The following is a 16,051-nucleotide window of genomic DNA, read 5'->3' as shown; positions in this document are numbered from 1 at the left end:
TAGTAAAAATGGACTTTGGGAGCCCATTACCTTTGGAGGGATATTATTGCAGCCCAGATACAGCAAGGAGGGTCTGGACACTCCCCCAAACAATATGACAGACTTTGTAGGTCCTTGGTAGAGGGCCTCACTATCCCTGGAGAGGAGTTGGAGGGGGTGGATTGGGGTGGGCTGGGTGGGGAACATGGGAGGGTGGAAGGGCAAGGGAATGGGGGATGGATATGTAAATATGAGTAATTAAAAATAATAAAACATAAAAAATTATATCAACAACTGCTACAAAACAGAAAATTATAAATCTACTTGGTATAAACTTAAAACTCATTTAAGGTAAAAGTAGAAGTGATAAATGAATTAGGTAAAATAGGGAATCAGGGAAAGGAGCAAAATCAAGGTTAAGTAAAAGAAGAAGAAGACTGGGAAAGAATGAAGCTTCTGCTTCTCCTTTTCCCACATGGGAGCCATGCACTGGTCCTGTTTGATTTGTTTTATTGTTTTTTGTTTCCCCACCTTCCTTTCTCTATTGTTCTTAGCTGCTCTACCTTTGTGAATTTCCAAAGCTTTTCTCACTGGAATATAATGTTTTCTTTTCCTTATTCTGATCCACTGAGCCACAATAAGGCAATTTACAGTCCATCATCTCATCCAGAAATCTGCAAGATTCTTAACTCTTTGTTTTTATAGTTTTTATCAATAAACTATGAAAATTTTATACATGAATATAGTGTTTCCTGTATACTCTTCCACCACTGTCTTTTATTTCCCTTCCACTTCTGTCCCCTTTTCCTTAAAAATCTATTTTATGTTTATTACTTGTGTTTCTTCCAGAGTTTAACTAGGGTCACCTATGTGATCCTGAGTTTGGAACTAACCTCCAGAGTCTAGTGAGCTCAAAGTGGGTAAGTATGTCTCCTCCATTCCCATATTTGGTTACATCCCAATAGGTCAGCAGTAAGTGGAAGGACCTTATGAGCCTCTGTCTGAAGCAGGCTTCAAATGTGATATTACTTTCTTTGTCTGGATGTTCACCAAAGAGCAAATGAAGGGTAATGATTCCATCATCATGTGGAGAAGAGGAGGGCTACACAAATGGCACAACAAGATGATAAAGGGCCCAAAGCATTCAGGAAGAAATGTGTTAGGACTGTCTCCAGGTAAAGAAGAAGACCTGCTGGGATGCTCGTTGAACATGGAGGGAATACAGAATGGGTAGTAGAGGAAAGAGGGTCTGAACAGCACTGAAGACCATGTGATAAGTTACAGAAAAGAGGTTTGTAATCGCTATGTGTGTTTCTCTCTTACTTTTTCAAGAGCAGTGTGTTTTAAGTTCAATGCTGGATAGTTATATCATGTTAGGAAGAATCCCAACCTTGTTTGCCTACATTTTGACATTAAATATCATAGGAGGAGGATAAGTGATTGATTGTGTCAGGCTCACAAGTGGATACACTGTGATGCTTAATCCTGGCTGTCCAATAGTTAGGGCCTAGAGAAAACTAGGAGGCATGACTTGGGGTGGGTGAAATCATTTCTGTGAATAGTTAACTGAGGGAAGACCCTTACCCAGAGTGGATGTATTTTCTCCTGGAAGCTCAGATATAAGGAGAATGAGAGTAAACCTCTTGTTTTTACTGGCCCACCTTCCGCCCTTGTTGGTGAAGGCATCTACTCTGTTATTACCACTGCTGCCACCCTTCCCTGGTATTGGAACCCAGCTTCTACTGTCTTTCAAACTGGACTGAAGACCAGCAGCTGTCTAGGAATACTTCAGGCCTTCACCACCACATAGGAAATGCTGAGACATATAGCCTTGTGCATTGAGCTATTACAATTCTATTCTTTTAGAAAACCCAAAATAATACAATGGCTATCACTGTACACAGTACTTGTGAGTGGGTATGTGTAGAGAAACACTTCAAAGGAGAGGACTAAATAGCTGATTCTCTGCAAACCCCAGTAGGAGAAAATTTTAGATTTCTGTTTATTCTCTCACTTCTGTAAGACTGCTGAATTTGTCCAGAGAAAGGGAGAATTGGTGCAAAATTTAGTTCAAACGGGATTTCCATACAGTGGCAATATCTTATATCCTAAGCCAGGACAATCCAGAACTCATCCACCTCAGGCAAGCACTTGGATGCCTTTGCTGCCATGTTGTCTCAAAAATTAGAATGTCACCTAAGAAATGAGACAGGCAAGGCTCAAGTCTACTCAGGTTTTTCACCTGCACGCTGAGTCCTTTAATCTCCCCAGGGATAAGCAGTGGATTGTCAGGTGCCAAAAATGTTATAATTGTCTTAACCGTAATTACCTAATACTTCCCACAGTGGTGTGAAAACCAAGTTTCCTTAGAGATGTAACTGTCCCCACACTGTCTAGAAGAACATCGTAAAGATGACCGTACTCATTTATTTATCAGTATCATTTATGTAATATATTTTAATTGCAATAGAATTATATTAATTTCCCCTTCCTATAATCCCTCCAGCCCCTCCCATGGCTCTCTCCACTCTTAAGTTGACACACACATCTTATTCGATTATTATTTTTCATACATAGTTATATAAGTTCCTCCTGTGTAGACTGTGTGTATGTGTTTCTAATGCTAACTATGCACTATTGGGTAACAAATGTATTATTTGGATGCAGTTTTTGTGTTTAATACACTTTATTGATCTTCTTTTCCTTAGTCTTTTTCCTAACTTTGAATGTATATATTCTTTATGCATGTGTTCCAGTTTCATTTCTGTTGCTGAGATTAAATATCCTGAAAAAAAGGAATGTAGTGGAGAAAGAGGCTCATTTCAGCTTAAAATTACAAGTTATACTTCATTTTTACATGTCCTCCAACCTTGTGAACACACTTTCAGGAGTTTAGTTGCTTCTTGTGCCTTCTAAAATATTAGAAGTGATATGGGACTGAGTTACTGCTGCAAAGGTTGAAGATCCCCCAGAGCTTTAAAGCCTGGGGACAAGGAGAGTCTAAGGGTGACAGTGACCACAGGATCTGCTACTTCTGGCGGACACAGCCTAGTACCATGCAGAAACACAGACAGTGTGATAGGAGAGGGGCTAACTCCGCCTTCCTTTTTCCATTGCCCAGGTAGTGTTTCACCCTAGATCTCAAGTTGGTCACTCATTAAACAGGGGAAATGCCCTGGTAAAGATATCCATAGATACTTATGCCACTACACGAGAGAAATGTGCTCATGATGGGGTCCTGGAAGGCAGCCAGCTCCCCATCTCTGCTCCAAGACAGCCCCACTCAGGGGCATTTACCTCATCTGGGAGCCAGGCCACCTTGTGGTACATGGCCTATGATGAATGGCTCCACTGTATGCCTCCTACATACATGTTTTCATTTAAATAAAATAGGTTAATTTTAGCAATGACAAGGAAACTAACTCATGAAATCTCAACAACATAACTGTCTAAACAAGAACTGATTATTTTCAAAACCAGCAGACATTACAATGTATATGTGGAAATCTGAGAAGGGGAGAATTTTTATCTTCTCCAGGGATGAGTCCCCTGATTGGTCACCTGAGAGTGAGTGGCCAGCCCTAGAAACTCATATGTACTGGCAACGGTGAAGGACTGGGCAGTTTGCATTTGTGTTTATTCATTCAAGTATTGGTGATAACAATGGTTAAGGAAGAGAAGACCATGAATTTTGGGTACTAAGGGGTATGGAGGGTGAGGAGAAATGATGTAATTATGTTCTAACTAAGTATTAAAAGTTTTAAAAGAAAATAGGTGAAGATTAAGATTTAAAGGGAAATAAGTTTAGATATATATAGTAGCACATGATTCTGTGTAGAGAGTAGTAAGATTGAAGAAAAGGGAGAAATCAGAGTTTCAACACATTTTTCTCCTTTAAATTAAAAAAATTATTTTTATCTATGTGTATGAATGTTTTGCCTGTATATATATAGACCAGAATAGGATGTCAAACCCTTGAAACTGAGTTATAGACTGTTGTGAGCAGTCACATGGTTGCTTAGTTTGTCAAGCACATCCTCTGCTAAAGCTTTAAGTGCTATTAACCACTGAGCCATGTCTCCAGAATGTAGAAATAGAATTTAAGTTCTTAAACACAAGCTTTTGCTGTTATTTTTAACATTTTGCATTTAATTATGCTTTTATATGGTGACAGTTGTAGATTGTAATGAATATGTGAGAAACGACAGGCAGGCTTCCATGCATCCTTTCTTTTATTTCCCTGATGATAATGCAACACAGAACTATAGTATGCTATCACACCCAGAATGGTAGCAACTGCACCGGTCAAAACACAGAACTGTTTCATATCCCAATATCACTAGCGTTGTCCTTTAAGGCCACATCAGCCTCCCTTATTCCCCAGGCCTATTTTCAAAGTAACTCTTAACCAGTCATCATTTATGCATTTTCATCACATGGATTTTGTGTATGATAGCTGAAAATGTTATCTAGACTATGAACAATCACCCCAGAAAATGATGGTGTAGATTCCAATGAAATGATTTCTGAGCAAGCCTGTGGAACTGAATTTGATTCTGGATCCCACATAACGTTAGAATGATAGAACTGATTGTTCAAGGTTGTCCTGTGACCTCCTAACATGCACTGTGACATACACTACCCAGAGACACAAATCCACACAGATACAAACACACATACACAATAATAATGATGATGATAATAATAAATTTTAGATATAAATAAAGGTAGCAACAATGTTTTTATAGACTAAATACATAAATTTTCAAGTTGTAAAGTATGGCAGCACAACAATAAAGCATTGTGTATCTCAAAATTGTTAGAAGACTTGAATAAATTGATATTAAAGATTGTTTACATTGCAATTTGATGTGCAAGCTCATTACCCTGAATTGGCCATGTACATGAATTAAAATATAATACAGAAGTTAATCTATGTGTTCAAATATGAAAAGAAAAATTAATGCAATATTTAAAACTCTAACAGCAGTTAAAAGCACACTAGTATCAAAAAACTTAAGACGGTTATGCAGAGAACGCCAAGCACAAAAACCAAAACTCAACCTTTAGATTTTTCTGCAACCACAGTGAATACTGCATAGGTTGCCAAGCCTGGTTTTCCCCTTGAAGGCCATGATTGCTTCTATTTTAGCAAAACAAAATAAAATTAAATATATTTCTTTATTTTTATATGACTGCATGTAATATGCATCACATGTAAATAAATTATTTTGAAGTGTTGTTGACTGGTTAGATAAGTGGCAATATCCATATACTTTCAGTCTTGTGTTTGGAATAACTTTGGGAAGCCAGGACTACCATAGATGAAAAAGATGTTGCATAACAGAGAGAAGAAAAATCTTAGCAATGTGGCTTGTGTATGTTAGACAACAGGAATAAGAGTAATGGAGGTTCCAGAAAATATTTGTTTATATTTATAAGATCTATTTAATTCTTATTTATGCATTGTGTAGGTGGTATTATGACTATTAGTGTAGGTATCTAGAAAGGTCAGAAGAGGGTGTTGCATCCCTTGGGGGTGTGGTTACAGGCAGTCATGAACTTCCAACATGGGTTCTGGAAACTAAATTCTGATCCTCTCCAAGAGCAGCAAGTGCTCTTCACCTTTGAACAATCTCTCCAGACTCTCCACAACATATTGAGATGTACCTTTTCCATTCATGATCTGTCCCATTCTCTGTAGCTTCACCCATTGCAACCCAGAGACTTCTTCAGCTCAGTGCAATGGGACAATTTAGTTTTCCTTCTAAGAGTCTTTCCAGGGCTTTCTTCACATCTTTATTCCGTAGACTATAAATGAAGGGGTTCAACATGGGTGTGACCACAGTGTACATCACGGAGACTCTTGCAGCAAAGTGTGAGCTTTGGGTCACAGCAGAACTGAGGTACACTCCTAGGCCTGTGCTATAAAACAAGGAGACGATGGAGAGGTGAGATGCACAGGTGGAAAACGCCTTGTACTTCCCCTGAGCTGAGGAGATTGCACAGATAGAGGACACTATCTTGGAGTAAGAGTAAAGTATTGCACTGAGGGAAGTGGCTGCCAATAGAACAGGTGCAAGATGCATCATGAGGTGGCTTGCAAAGTTGTTTGAGCAGGTCAGCTGGGCCAGCTGATTAAGCTCACAGAAGAAATGGGGGATTTCTACATCTGTGCAGAAGGATAATTGCAGCACCATTAAGCTCTGTAACGAGGCATGCAGGACACTAAAGACCCAGGACAGCAGAACCAGCAGCATGCACAGCTGGGGGTTCATTATGACTGTGTAATGCAGAGGGTGACAGATGGCCACATATCGGTCATAGGCCATCACACCCAGAAGCAAGTTGTCCAATTCTGCAAAAACCAAGAAGAAACTCATCTGGGTGATGCAGTCTTCATAGGTGATGGCCTTGCTCTGTGCCTGGATGTTCACCAGCATCTTTGGGACTGTGGTGGAGGTGAAGCAGATGTCCACAAAGGACAGGTTAGAGAGGAAGAAGTACATGGGTGTGTGCAGGTGAGACTGTGAGATGATGGCCGTGATGATGAGCAGGTTCCCAAGCACTGTGATCAGGTACATGGACAAGAAGAGTGCAAAAATGAGGAATTGAAGGTCTGGGCTTTCTGAAAATCCAAGAAGAAGAAATTTTGAAATTCTTCTTGTGCTGTTCTCTGATTCCATGAGTCATATGTCTATGAGGCAAGATAAGAGCAGAATGACTCTTATTCTCATGCTACTGATATAGATAATATGCCACACTTTACATTTTCAACACATTAGCTTCTGAATTGTGGCCATTGAACTGGTCCTCTTAGGGAGTCCCTGATGCTAATTTTGAGAGACATTCCTCTTACCATCTGAGCCTTTCCATCAAAGGACATGCATTCTACAATTTTAATGAGAAATTATTGTGAACACATAGTGTCACAATGTTCAGGTCAATGTTCAGGGATTTTATAGAGGTTGGTAACAAAAAAACTTCATGCAAATGAATCAAAAGAATATAGGAAAACAAAGAAATCATATCCACTTCCTTTTAGAGTGATGGTATGACATATATTTGCCTATGCACAGACTCGCCAGATTTCATACTTTTAATATATGTGACCATGTACATATATAACAACAAATAGAACTGTTTTAAAGCAATTATAACATGACATGACAAAGAGTGAAGATGCAATGAAGAAAATTAAAGCAGGTGTAATCGGAAGGGAAGAAAGGAATTGTCTTTCTATGTGTTTCTCTGTGTGCTTGTGTGTGCCTGTGGGAAGGTTTATGTATTTTAGGGGAACTGCACTCAGGACTTCCAGCTTACTAAGAAGGTGACATTCTGACCAGATCATTCTGTGTAGTGGGATGCTATATGTCTCATGGGATGCTTATCAGCAACCCAGCCTCTAATGAGGCCTCCCTGTATGACAGCTACGTGTTCCCAGACACTGCTTAATGTTCACCAGAAACAAAATTGCTTCGTAATGTGAACCACAGTTTGACCTAATAGCAAAAAATATGTTATTTCAGTACTGGTATAATTATAAATTCATGAAAAAGAATACAAAAATCCATCATAATTGGGCCAGAGGGCCCATTATATAACATGATGTGACACAGCTTACCCTCAATATAAACATTCACTTTCAGGTGTCTATGGCTGTCATTTAGAAAGAAGGTGAGCATAGAACTAGAAAATAACATTGGCATACATGCACACATGTGCGCGCGCGCGCGCGCGCGCACACACACACACACACACACACACACACACACACACACACACACACACACATTGCATTGTGACAGGCCTAGCATCCTACTGAGCATTTTATAAACAATTACTGAGAAACTATGCACACATAATACGTAGAGAGACACTTTAAGGTATACTAAGGATCCTGAAGCAGAAAAGGGCAGTGTTAATTACGTTGTTTTTAACCTTAATACAGTGAGGTTGTTTTCAGTTTTATTATATCTAATTGTTTTTAGTATCATCAGTTTTTTTACTTATTCAAAATGCTGTGGCTCACTGTGACATTTCCCTAATTCACATAGAGTATATGAGCCATATTCCCTCCTCGACTACATTTTCTCACATGCCCTTTCTCTCCCTGTTTGAACTGCCATGTCCAGAGTCTCACAAATGCAAGTATTACTCATTTTCTGTAGTGTGGGTAACGGTGGGGAAGCATAGGAAAGTGAAAGGAAGGGTAATTATGATGTCAGGCAGTGTTGCTTTGGGTTGCCATTGATTTTGGTTTTTACTTTATCCCTAGTAACTTCTCATCTGCATGAGATACAGAAGGGCAATTCCACACAGGTACACAGCATGTAATGATCACAGCAAGCAACTTAGTGCTGCCCTTTCTTCCAACACACATTGCCTCTTTGTGTTGAAATGGTTCATATTCCTATTGTCTAGTGTTTGGTTTAAAAACCAAGTAATGAAACACAAGCACAGGGTTTTTGAAATTATGGGGTTTTGGTTTTTTGTTGTTTTCTTTCTTTGTTTGTTTTGTTTTTTGAGACAGGGTTTCTCTGTGTATCTTTGGAGTCTGTCCTGGAACTCACTCTGGAGACCAGGCTTGGCCTTGAACTCACAGAGATCTGCCTGCCTCTGCCTCCTGGGTGATGGGATTAAAGGCATGTGCCACCAACACCCAGCTGAAATAATGTTTTATTTGTTTCTTATGAAATAAAGGGTAGACATGGAAGTACATATAGCCAGTTTCAAACTGTGATCACCTTGACATACTGAAGATCATGAGGCCTTCTGCACCCATAAAGCCTTATTTGGTAGCTGCTTAAATCTCACTGTGTCCTCTCCTCCTTTCTTTACTAGATGCCGGAGACTGCTTCTACTTTATGTAACATTCAGTTTTAATTTTTGATTAGTGTGTTTCAATGTGAAACAAATATGTAAAAGAACAATCATTTGATGATATCACAAGAGTAAGTAGCTTAAAGTCAAACTTCTGAAAACTTGTGAATAATAAAATATGATCTTAAAAACATTTTCAAATGTGTGGAGACATCTTTATTAAAACCTAATTATCTCATAGAGCTGTGTGTCTGAGTATGCTCGAATCAAATACATGAACATCACTTACATCAGGAGGAAAATAAGTGCTCTGTAAGTAATGGATGAAGGTGATGCTTCCCTCCTTTGGGAAAGCATCTCATGACAGAAATGCCAATGACAAAATAAGGAATAACAAAGATAAAAAACACTGTAATCAAGTACAATGATGGTAATACAGGACATACAAATAAATGGCATATTGCTGAATTATTTCTGAAAAGCAAGAAGCAAGTTGGACACAAGTATGACTGATTAATAGATTCATGCACACACAAAAAAACTTTCACACATTACTACAAGCACATGTCTGGAAATAAGAAAGGAATAAGTGGCAAGCAGGCAATTTGTGAAAAAAAGAAAATGAGAGAATTCTAATATGCTGGAACCATGCATTAGACACTGGGAATATAAATGTTCCCACAATAGAATACAATGGGCATTTTCAGTAGACAAAGGAAACAACCAACAACCTCATAGAAACATTTAGTTTCTTAGAGATTGGAATAACTACAAAGTGTGTGTGTGTGTGTGTGTGTGTGTGTGTGTGTGTGTGTCTGTGTCTGTGTCTGTGTCTGTGTCTGTGTGTGTGCATGTGTGTCTGTGTGTCTGTGTATCTGTGTGTCTGTGTGTGTGTGTTTGTGTGTGACTGTGTGTCTGTGTGCGTGTGTGTGTGTGTGTGTGTGTGTGTGTGTGTGTGTGTGTGTCTGTCTGTCTGTCTGTCTGTGTGTCTGTGTGTCTGTGTGACTGTGTGTCTGTGTGTGTGTGTGCCCAGAATGAGGGTGATGTTTTGGAAAGCATTTCCCAACAAATCTCTTGAAAGATGAGACTTTTAAGAATGCCTTTCTCTGATCTCTCTCATCATCACAAAAACAGTACAGTAAGTCTCACCTGATAGAAAAATTTCCTTACTTCTCTGCATCACAGTCCTGCATTCCCCGGCTGCCTTTAACGGTCAAGACTCTTGACTAGTTCTTGCACTGCAGGTAAACCTCTGCCTCTCCCCCAGTCCCTGCTTCCATTTGGAATTCTGTTTCTGTCATTTCTTGTAAGCAGTAAAACTAGAATCAATTACTTTAATATTCATGCCTCAATATAACATCCTGAATAAAAAGTGATTGATATGGTAAGCACTTAGAGCAATCCCACCACCCTAACAGAGACTGGATCTCCAGTGACCTCAGAGGAACAAGCCTGTGTCAGTTAAAGAGCCAGACACTCACCTGAACACTGACTTTGAGGAATGTCCCTGTATCGCAAGCAGCTCAGGCTTCTGCTTGCGTGGAGGCTGAAGCTGTGAACCAGACCACACAGAACAAAGAACTGAACACATGAAATATCTCGGAAGCAATGAACACACCTTCTCTACTCCTGCCCAAGACTGTACCCTCTGAGGGTCATCAGAGGAGGAAGTTGAAGCTTTCTACATCTCCTCATTGGGCACATTTCCCTCTTCTTACATCATCAGCTGTTAACCACCTGATTGCCCTCTGGGAGGCAGGCCAGAAAGAGAAGAATTTCATTGTGCTGATTCGCAGTAGACCAGTGACTTTTGGTTACCTCTTCTCCATTAACTTAACTCCTCTCCAGGGGTCTGGCCTCCTAACAACTTTCCTTCCTTGAAGCCTAATGCAGGATGGCCTCCCTTCGGTCAAGCTCAGGGATCTTGAAATTATTGATCAGCAGATGGAAAAAAACCCTGAAACTTCAGAAAACCATCACCACATCTGATCTCAAAAATCGTGTTTGCAGTGTGTATACAGTGTATTTAGGGGCCAGAAAAGGTGATTGGATCCTGTGGAAGTGGAGTTAAACATGGCTGTGAGCTACCACATGTGTTCTTGGAACAAAATCCGGCTTGTATGCATGGCAGCAAATGCTGCCAACCACTGCTCCATCTTTTCAACTCCTCCTTTAACTTTTATTGAGCTTGCTTGTTGAAAATTTAGTACAAGTGTCACAGATATTCTGATTTTCATAAATCAATCCTAACTCCCTCCTATTATTATTCCTGCTCTGCCTCCTCCCTACAAGTTGCTTCCCTTCTTGTATTGTTATTTTTCAGACCCACTGAGATTAAAAAGTGTCTTCTTGTTGCCCATGAGTTCTAACCATTGAAGGCCAGTTGTGTCCTCAAGGGTTTCAAAACTAAAGGGAATGACTGTCCATCAACAGAAATCTTAGTAGCCAATAGTTCATCTAGAAGTGTTGGGAGCCAAAGATCTCAGGGCTTGGCATGAGATCCTAGGCCATTCTTGGCCAGCCACATAGTTATGTATTAACCTTTACATAGCAGCTCCTTAGAACCTCAGCTCAAGAAAAGAAACAACTTAACCCAGTCCTCCACCCACAGGCTCAGTCACCTAGGCAACCCTTCCTGGACCTCTTACTCATGAACTCTTTACCCTGCCAAACATCCTCTTTGTGGCTTCCTAATATCCTGCCTACACTAACACCTGGTGCACAAATAATCCGTTCTACCCCTCCCTGTATCCTGCTCTACTGACTATATAAGCTAGTCTGAGAAAAGTAAAGTTTGCCACTTGATCAGAATCCTGTCTTGTGGTCATTCTTTCTGTGTCTCTTGTCCCCATTCCCTATCCCTGACTCTCTTGCCCCAGGTCAGGACAACTGTCACCCAACGTGCTGCTCCATAGAATTGGGGATCTGGGAACTTCAGTGTTCACTAGTGGGACAGGCCTGTCCATGCAGTGAGGCATCCACAACAAGGTCAATTGTGAGCCTCGGTCGGAGAAAGACCTAGCAGCCTGCCCAGCGCTTGGGACTTTTGGTTCATGAGCACCACCTGTGTGGAAAAGGTAAGTAATGGGACAAGCACTTAGCAAGGAAGATTTCTTTCTTTCTGGGATCAAAGAATCCCTCAAAGCTTGAGAAACTTGAGTTAAAAAGAAACAATTAAAAAAAAAGTTCTTCCTTTTTATTGGGGACCCCCCAAATAAAACCTGGTTTTGTCCCTGGTTCCCCCAGGAAGGAACCATTAATGAAAAGAAATGGGCTAGAGTTGGCAACTGCCTCCAAGAGTTGACCGTCTGACAACATGGCAGACCAGATGGGTTCGTAAGACATGAAGTGCTTCAGTACAGTGTGGGATGGAGCCAGGTTAGGGAAGGGTCACTAGTGAGAAGCCCATGCTAGGTTGGTTTGAAAAGTAAAAGAAAGAAAGCTTCTTAATGTTATTACATTTGAAACTGCCAGTGCTTCTTTGCTTCTGTGCCTGGCTTGCAGATCCATGGTGAGTTTGTCCACTGTTACAGTGGCCAATGGTGGGGGAGAGTTCAACGTTCTCCTTGTCAATTCCTGGGGAATACTGGGAAGTTGCAAATGAAGTCACGGAATTACAGAGGTTAAAGTTGACAATGATACTAAGCTGGCTGTACAATACAGGAGGGTAAGGAGACATGGATGTCAGGAGGGATTCCTATTATGAGACTTTTAGGCCTGAAAAAAAAAAAAAAAAAAAACCCTGTCCAAATTGCCGCTCTTGGTGTTTCCACTTTCACTTTTGCATGAGCCAGAAATGTTTTCAGTGGTTTCTTTTCTTCTCTTTTTTTTCCGAAAGGAATGGTGATGTAAATCTAATATAATACTTAGGAGTAGAGTATACATGGGGGCTGTGAGACCTGGCAAAGAATTGAGCTGTGTAGCTAACACCTCTGGATCTGTAGTTATGCACAGAGGCCTTTCTGAAAGTTGTCTGAAGGTTTTCCTGTCTTCTCATTCTTCCCACTTAACCATTCATTGAGGAAGTGCTTCCTTGTTTTGGGGTACTTTGTGGGACATTTACTGAGTGCTGGAATTTCCACTATAGTAATTATTTCTGCTGCTGCAGTTTTGGTTTCTGGCTCTACAGCAAGTACAGTGTTTTCAATATCGTTCTGTTGTGACGTAACTTCAATGTCAGGAGAAGATGGCTGTATGTCTGAACACATGCTAACAGTCCTGTGTCTCTGACACTGCTGTCAAATGTCCCAATCAACCAATTCTACACGTCCCCTGAAAATGACCACAATGGCAATGACTCAACAATCTGCTTGGCTGGCTTCGCTCATATGGGAAAATAACCTCCTGTTACTCCTTTTTGCCTCCTTCTACCCATTCCTACTACTTCCCCATGACTAACCACCCTCCCCCGTCCCCTCCTTAGACTCCTGATAGGGATCCTCTTATTGTTTTCCTTCGGCCCTTGGGCCTTTAATCGACTTGTGGTCTTTGTCAAGCAACAAGTGTCCTCTGCCACTAAGCCTGTCCTGGTCCGATTCTAACCCACTTCCCCACGGCCAGCTTCGGAGGTGCAGACCTGGATGGTTCTGCAAGGAGACCTCATCTTCTGAGGAATATGCCTGCGTGCAATGGGGTCGCAGAGAAAAATGTCCTTTATAAAATCCACATAGATTCTCCAATTGCAGGCCAGGCCTCTATCCCCCTCTGCTGAAAAATTTGGCCACTTCTTTTTTATACAAGGAAAGGGGAATATGTTGGGAGCCAAAGATCTCAGGGCTTGGCATGAGATCCTGGGCCATTCTTGGCCAGCCACATAGTTATGTATTAACCTTTTCATAGCAGCTCCTTAGAACCTCAGCTCAAGAAAAGAAACAACTTGACCCAGTCCTCCACCCACAGGCTCAGTCACCTAGGCAACCCTTCCTGGACCCCTTACTCATGAACTCTTTACCTTGCCAAACATCCTTTTTGTGGCTTCCTAATATCCTGCCTACACTAACACCCGGTGCACAAATAATCCATTCTACCCCTTCCCTGTATCCTCTCTACTGACTATATAAGCCAGCCTGAGAAAAGTAAAGTTTGCCACTTGATCAGAATCCTGTCTTGTGGTCATTCTTTCTGTGTCTCTTGTCCCCATTCCCTATCCCTGACTCTCTAGCCCCAGGTTGAAGTCCTGAAGGTCGGGACATAGGAAAAGTGGGGCACCATTGTCACAGATGTCATGGCATGGGTGTAGGTTCATGCAACTCCATGGACAGAAGGCTTAGAGACACTTGAAAAATGAACTTAGCCTTCTGCAACTGTAGGGAGGTCCAGCCTCTATGGACTGAAGTGCTTTCCCTTTGCCCAGGGCATTGTTTTCAATATTTATACTTTAGCCAGTTGATTTCCATATGTTCAAAACAATTTGAATGGAGCTTCCAAAAATTACAATGCCAAGTGCAAATTCTCGATTCATCAGGTCCCACAGTTTTTTTAGTTTTGTGAACCAAGTTTTGCATAGACTTTGTGTCCTTGGGAAACTCTCAGACAAGATTCACATAGGGCGACAAAAGGTGTCTGCTAAACAAAGGATGGATTAGGGCTAGGTTGAAGATGGAGTTTCTGTCCTGCTTGGTCCCACAGTCATTTAGTTCCAAATAAACCCACAGAGGCTTATATTAATTCTAAACTGTTTGGCCCATGGCCCAGTCTTATTGGCTAGGTCTCTCTTAATTATTAACCAATTTCCCATTTCTATTAATCTATGTGTTTCCATGTGGTCATGGCTTACTAGAGAATGCCTGGCATCCTATCTTCCCAGTAGCTACATGGTGTCTGCCTGGTGACCCACTCACTACCTTCCTCTTCCCAGCATTCTCCTAGTCTGGTAGCCCCGCTTATACTTCCTGCCTGGCTACTGGCCAATCAGTGTTTTATTAAAGCAATAAGAGAAACATACATTCACAACATACAAAAGGACATTCCACCTATCACTCGGTGCCACTCTGAAGCCAGGCCAGTTGTAACCCAGTGGGGATGCCACCACACACCATTATTTCCCTAATTCAGACACTGTGATGTCATAGCTGTAGTGCCTTTGTCATGCTCAGAAATTAGCATGTGTGGCTGTGTGGTACCACATAACCATGACTGGGGTTGGGAAGAGACATATAAAAGTCCTGTTTAGGACCAAGCTCTCAACTGTCACTTACTTCAGTACTTTGAGCTGCCAGGTATGCATCTGTAATTAGCTAGGAGTATCATTTGTCTATGGTTATAAACATATATATTTAGAAGGAAGTCTGGGTCCATGGAATTACCTAAAATATAGTGTTAATATGTCTTCCTAGGAACTTGTCAGACTTGCTCTTTTGACTGGGTTTTCTGTACTAGGCATGAATTCCCTCTTGTGTAACAGGCCTAAAATCCAATCAGAAAGCAGTTGATTACAACCATGAGAATTGTGCCAGTATTGCAATAATGCTACAACCACATTCTTGCTCAATTTAAGGTCAGCTCCATGACAGGGAAAACATAATTGACAGTGTTATACAGCCAAAGGGCTAAGAACCTATAATGAAACAAGTTAGGATCCCTAGGAAAGGATCTACTATCATTCTGCTAAATGAATATTTTATTAAATCAACTCCACATGACTTATCTTAATATCCATAGAGCAGTGCATCTCTAAATTCTTATCTTTTAATAAATCTTAAATAACAGTAGATGGTAATTAACACAGAAAAATACAACTTGGAAGGTACAAAAAATATAAGAGTATGAATTTTTTAGTCATAAATGGAATATTATATCACAGTCCATCCTCTCAAGGCTCAGGTCTTAATGCAGAAAGATTCTAAGAACCAAAAGCAATGAATGACTATGAGAAAACAACATTTCTGGATTCAGCATTGCAGCTGCTCATATAAACTCAAAGTACTCATTGCAGCATTCACATTCAATAGCAGAGACAATCCTAGTATGCACAGGGAAGTTAAACATGAACCCACACCCTAACTAAGGACCTCTTGGCTAGTGAGATCAGCTACTCTGGAGGAGAACCATATTTGGTTAAGGTTGTATTGCCTGGTAGATCAACCACGCTCCAGTGGAAGGCCATACGTCCAAGAGTCTAAAGGCAATGAAAATAGTTCTTGAAGCATTTGAAAAGCAAAAAGAGGAAACAAAATTTGGTGAGCAGACAAGAGAAAATCTATGAAGACTTAGAAAAGGAGGAGAATATGGTCAAAATCCGTTCCATGAA

General features: G+C 40.7%; 1 protein-coding gene across 1 annotated transcript; it reads right to left on the bottom strand.

The window, feature by feature from the left end:
- Positions 1-5,711: 5,711 nt before the first annotated feature.
- Positions 5,712-6,665, bottom strand: LOC100750693 (olfactory receptor 8). The gene has a single exon (XM_027419579.2). The coding sequence runs from the start codon at positions 6,663-6,665 to the stop codon at positions 5,712-5,714; it is 954 nt and encodes a 317-aa protein (XP_027275380.1).
- Between the last annotated feature and the right edge of the window lie 9,386 nt (positions 6,666-16,051).

The sequence above is a fragment of the Cricetulus griseus genome, chromosome 5, assembly GCF_003668045.3.
Source record: "Cricetulus griseus strain 17A/GY chromosome 5, alternate assembly CriGri-PICRH-1.0, whole genome shotgun sequence".
NCBI classification, from domain to species: Eukaryota; Metazoa; Chordata; class Mammalia; order Rodentia; family Cricetidae; genus Cricetulus; species Cricetulus griseus.
The sequence above is the reverse complement of the archived record's forward strand: the minus strand, read 5'-3'. Positions and strand labels throughout refer to the sequence as shown.

Coding starts and splice junctions, on each gene's coding strand:
- LOC100750693 (XM_027419579.2), bottom strand. CDS start 6,665: ATGGAATCAGAGAACAGCACAAGAAGAATTTCAAAATTTCTTCTTCTT.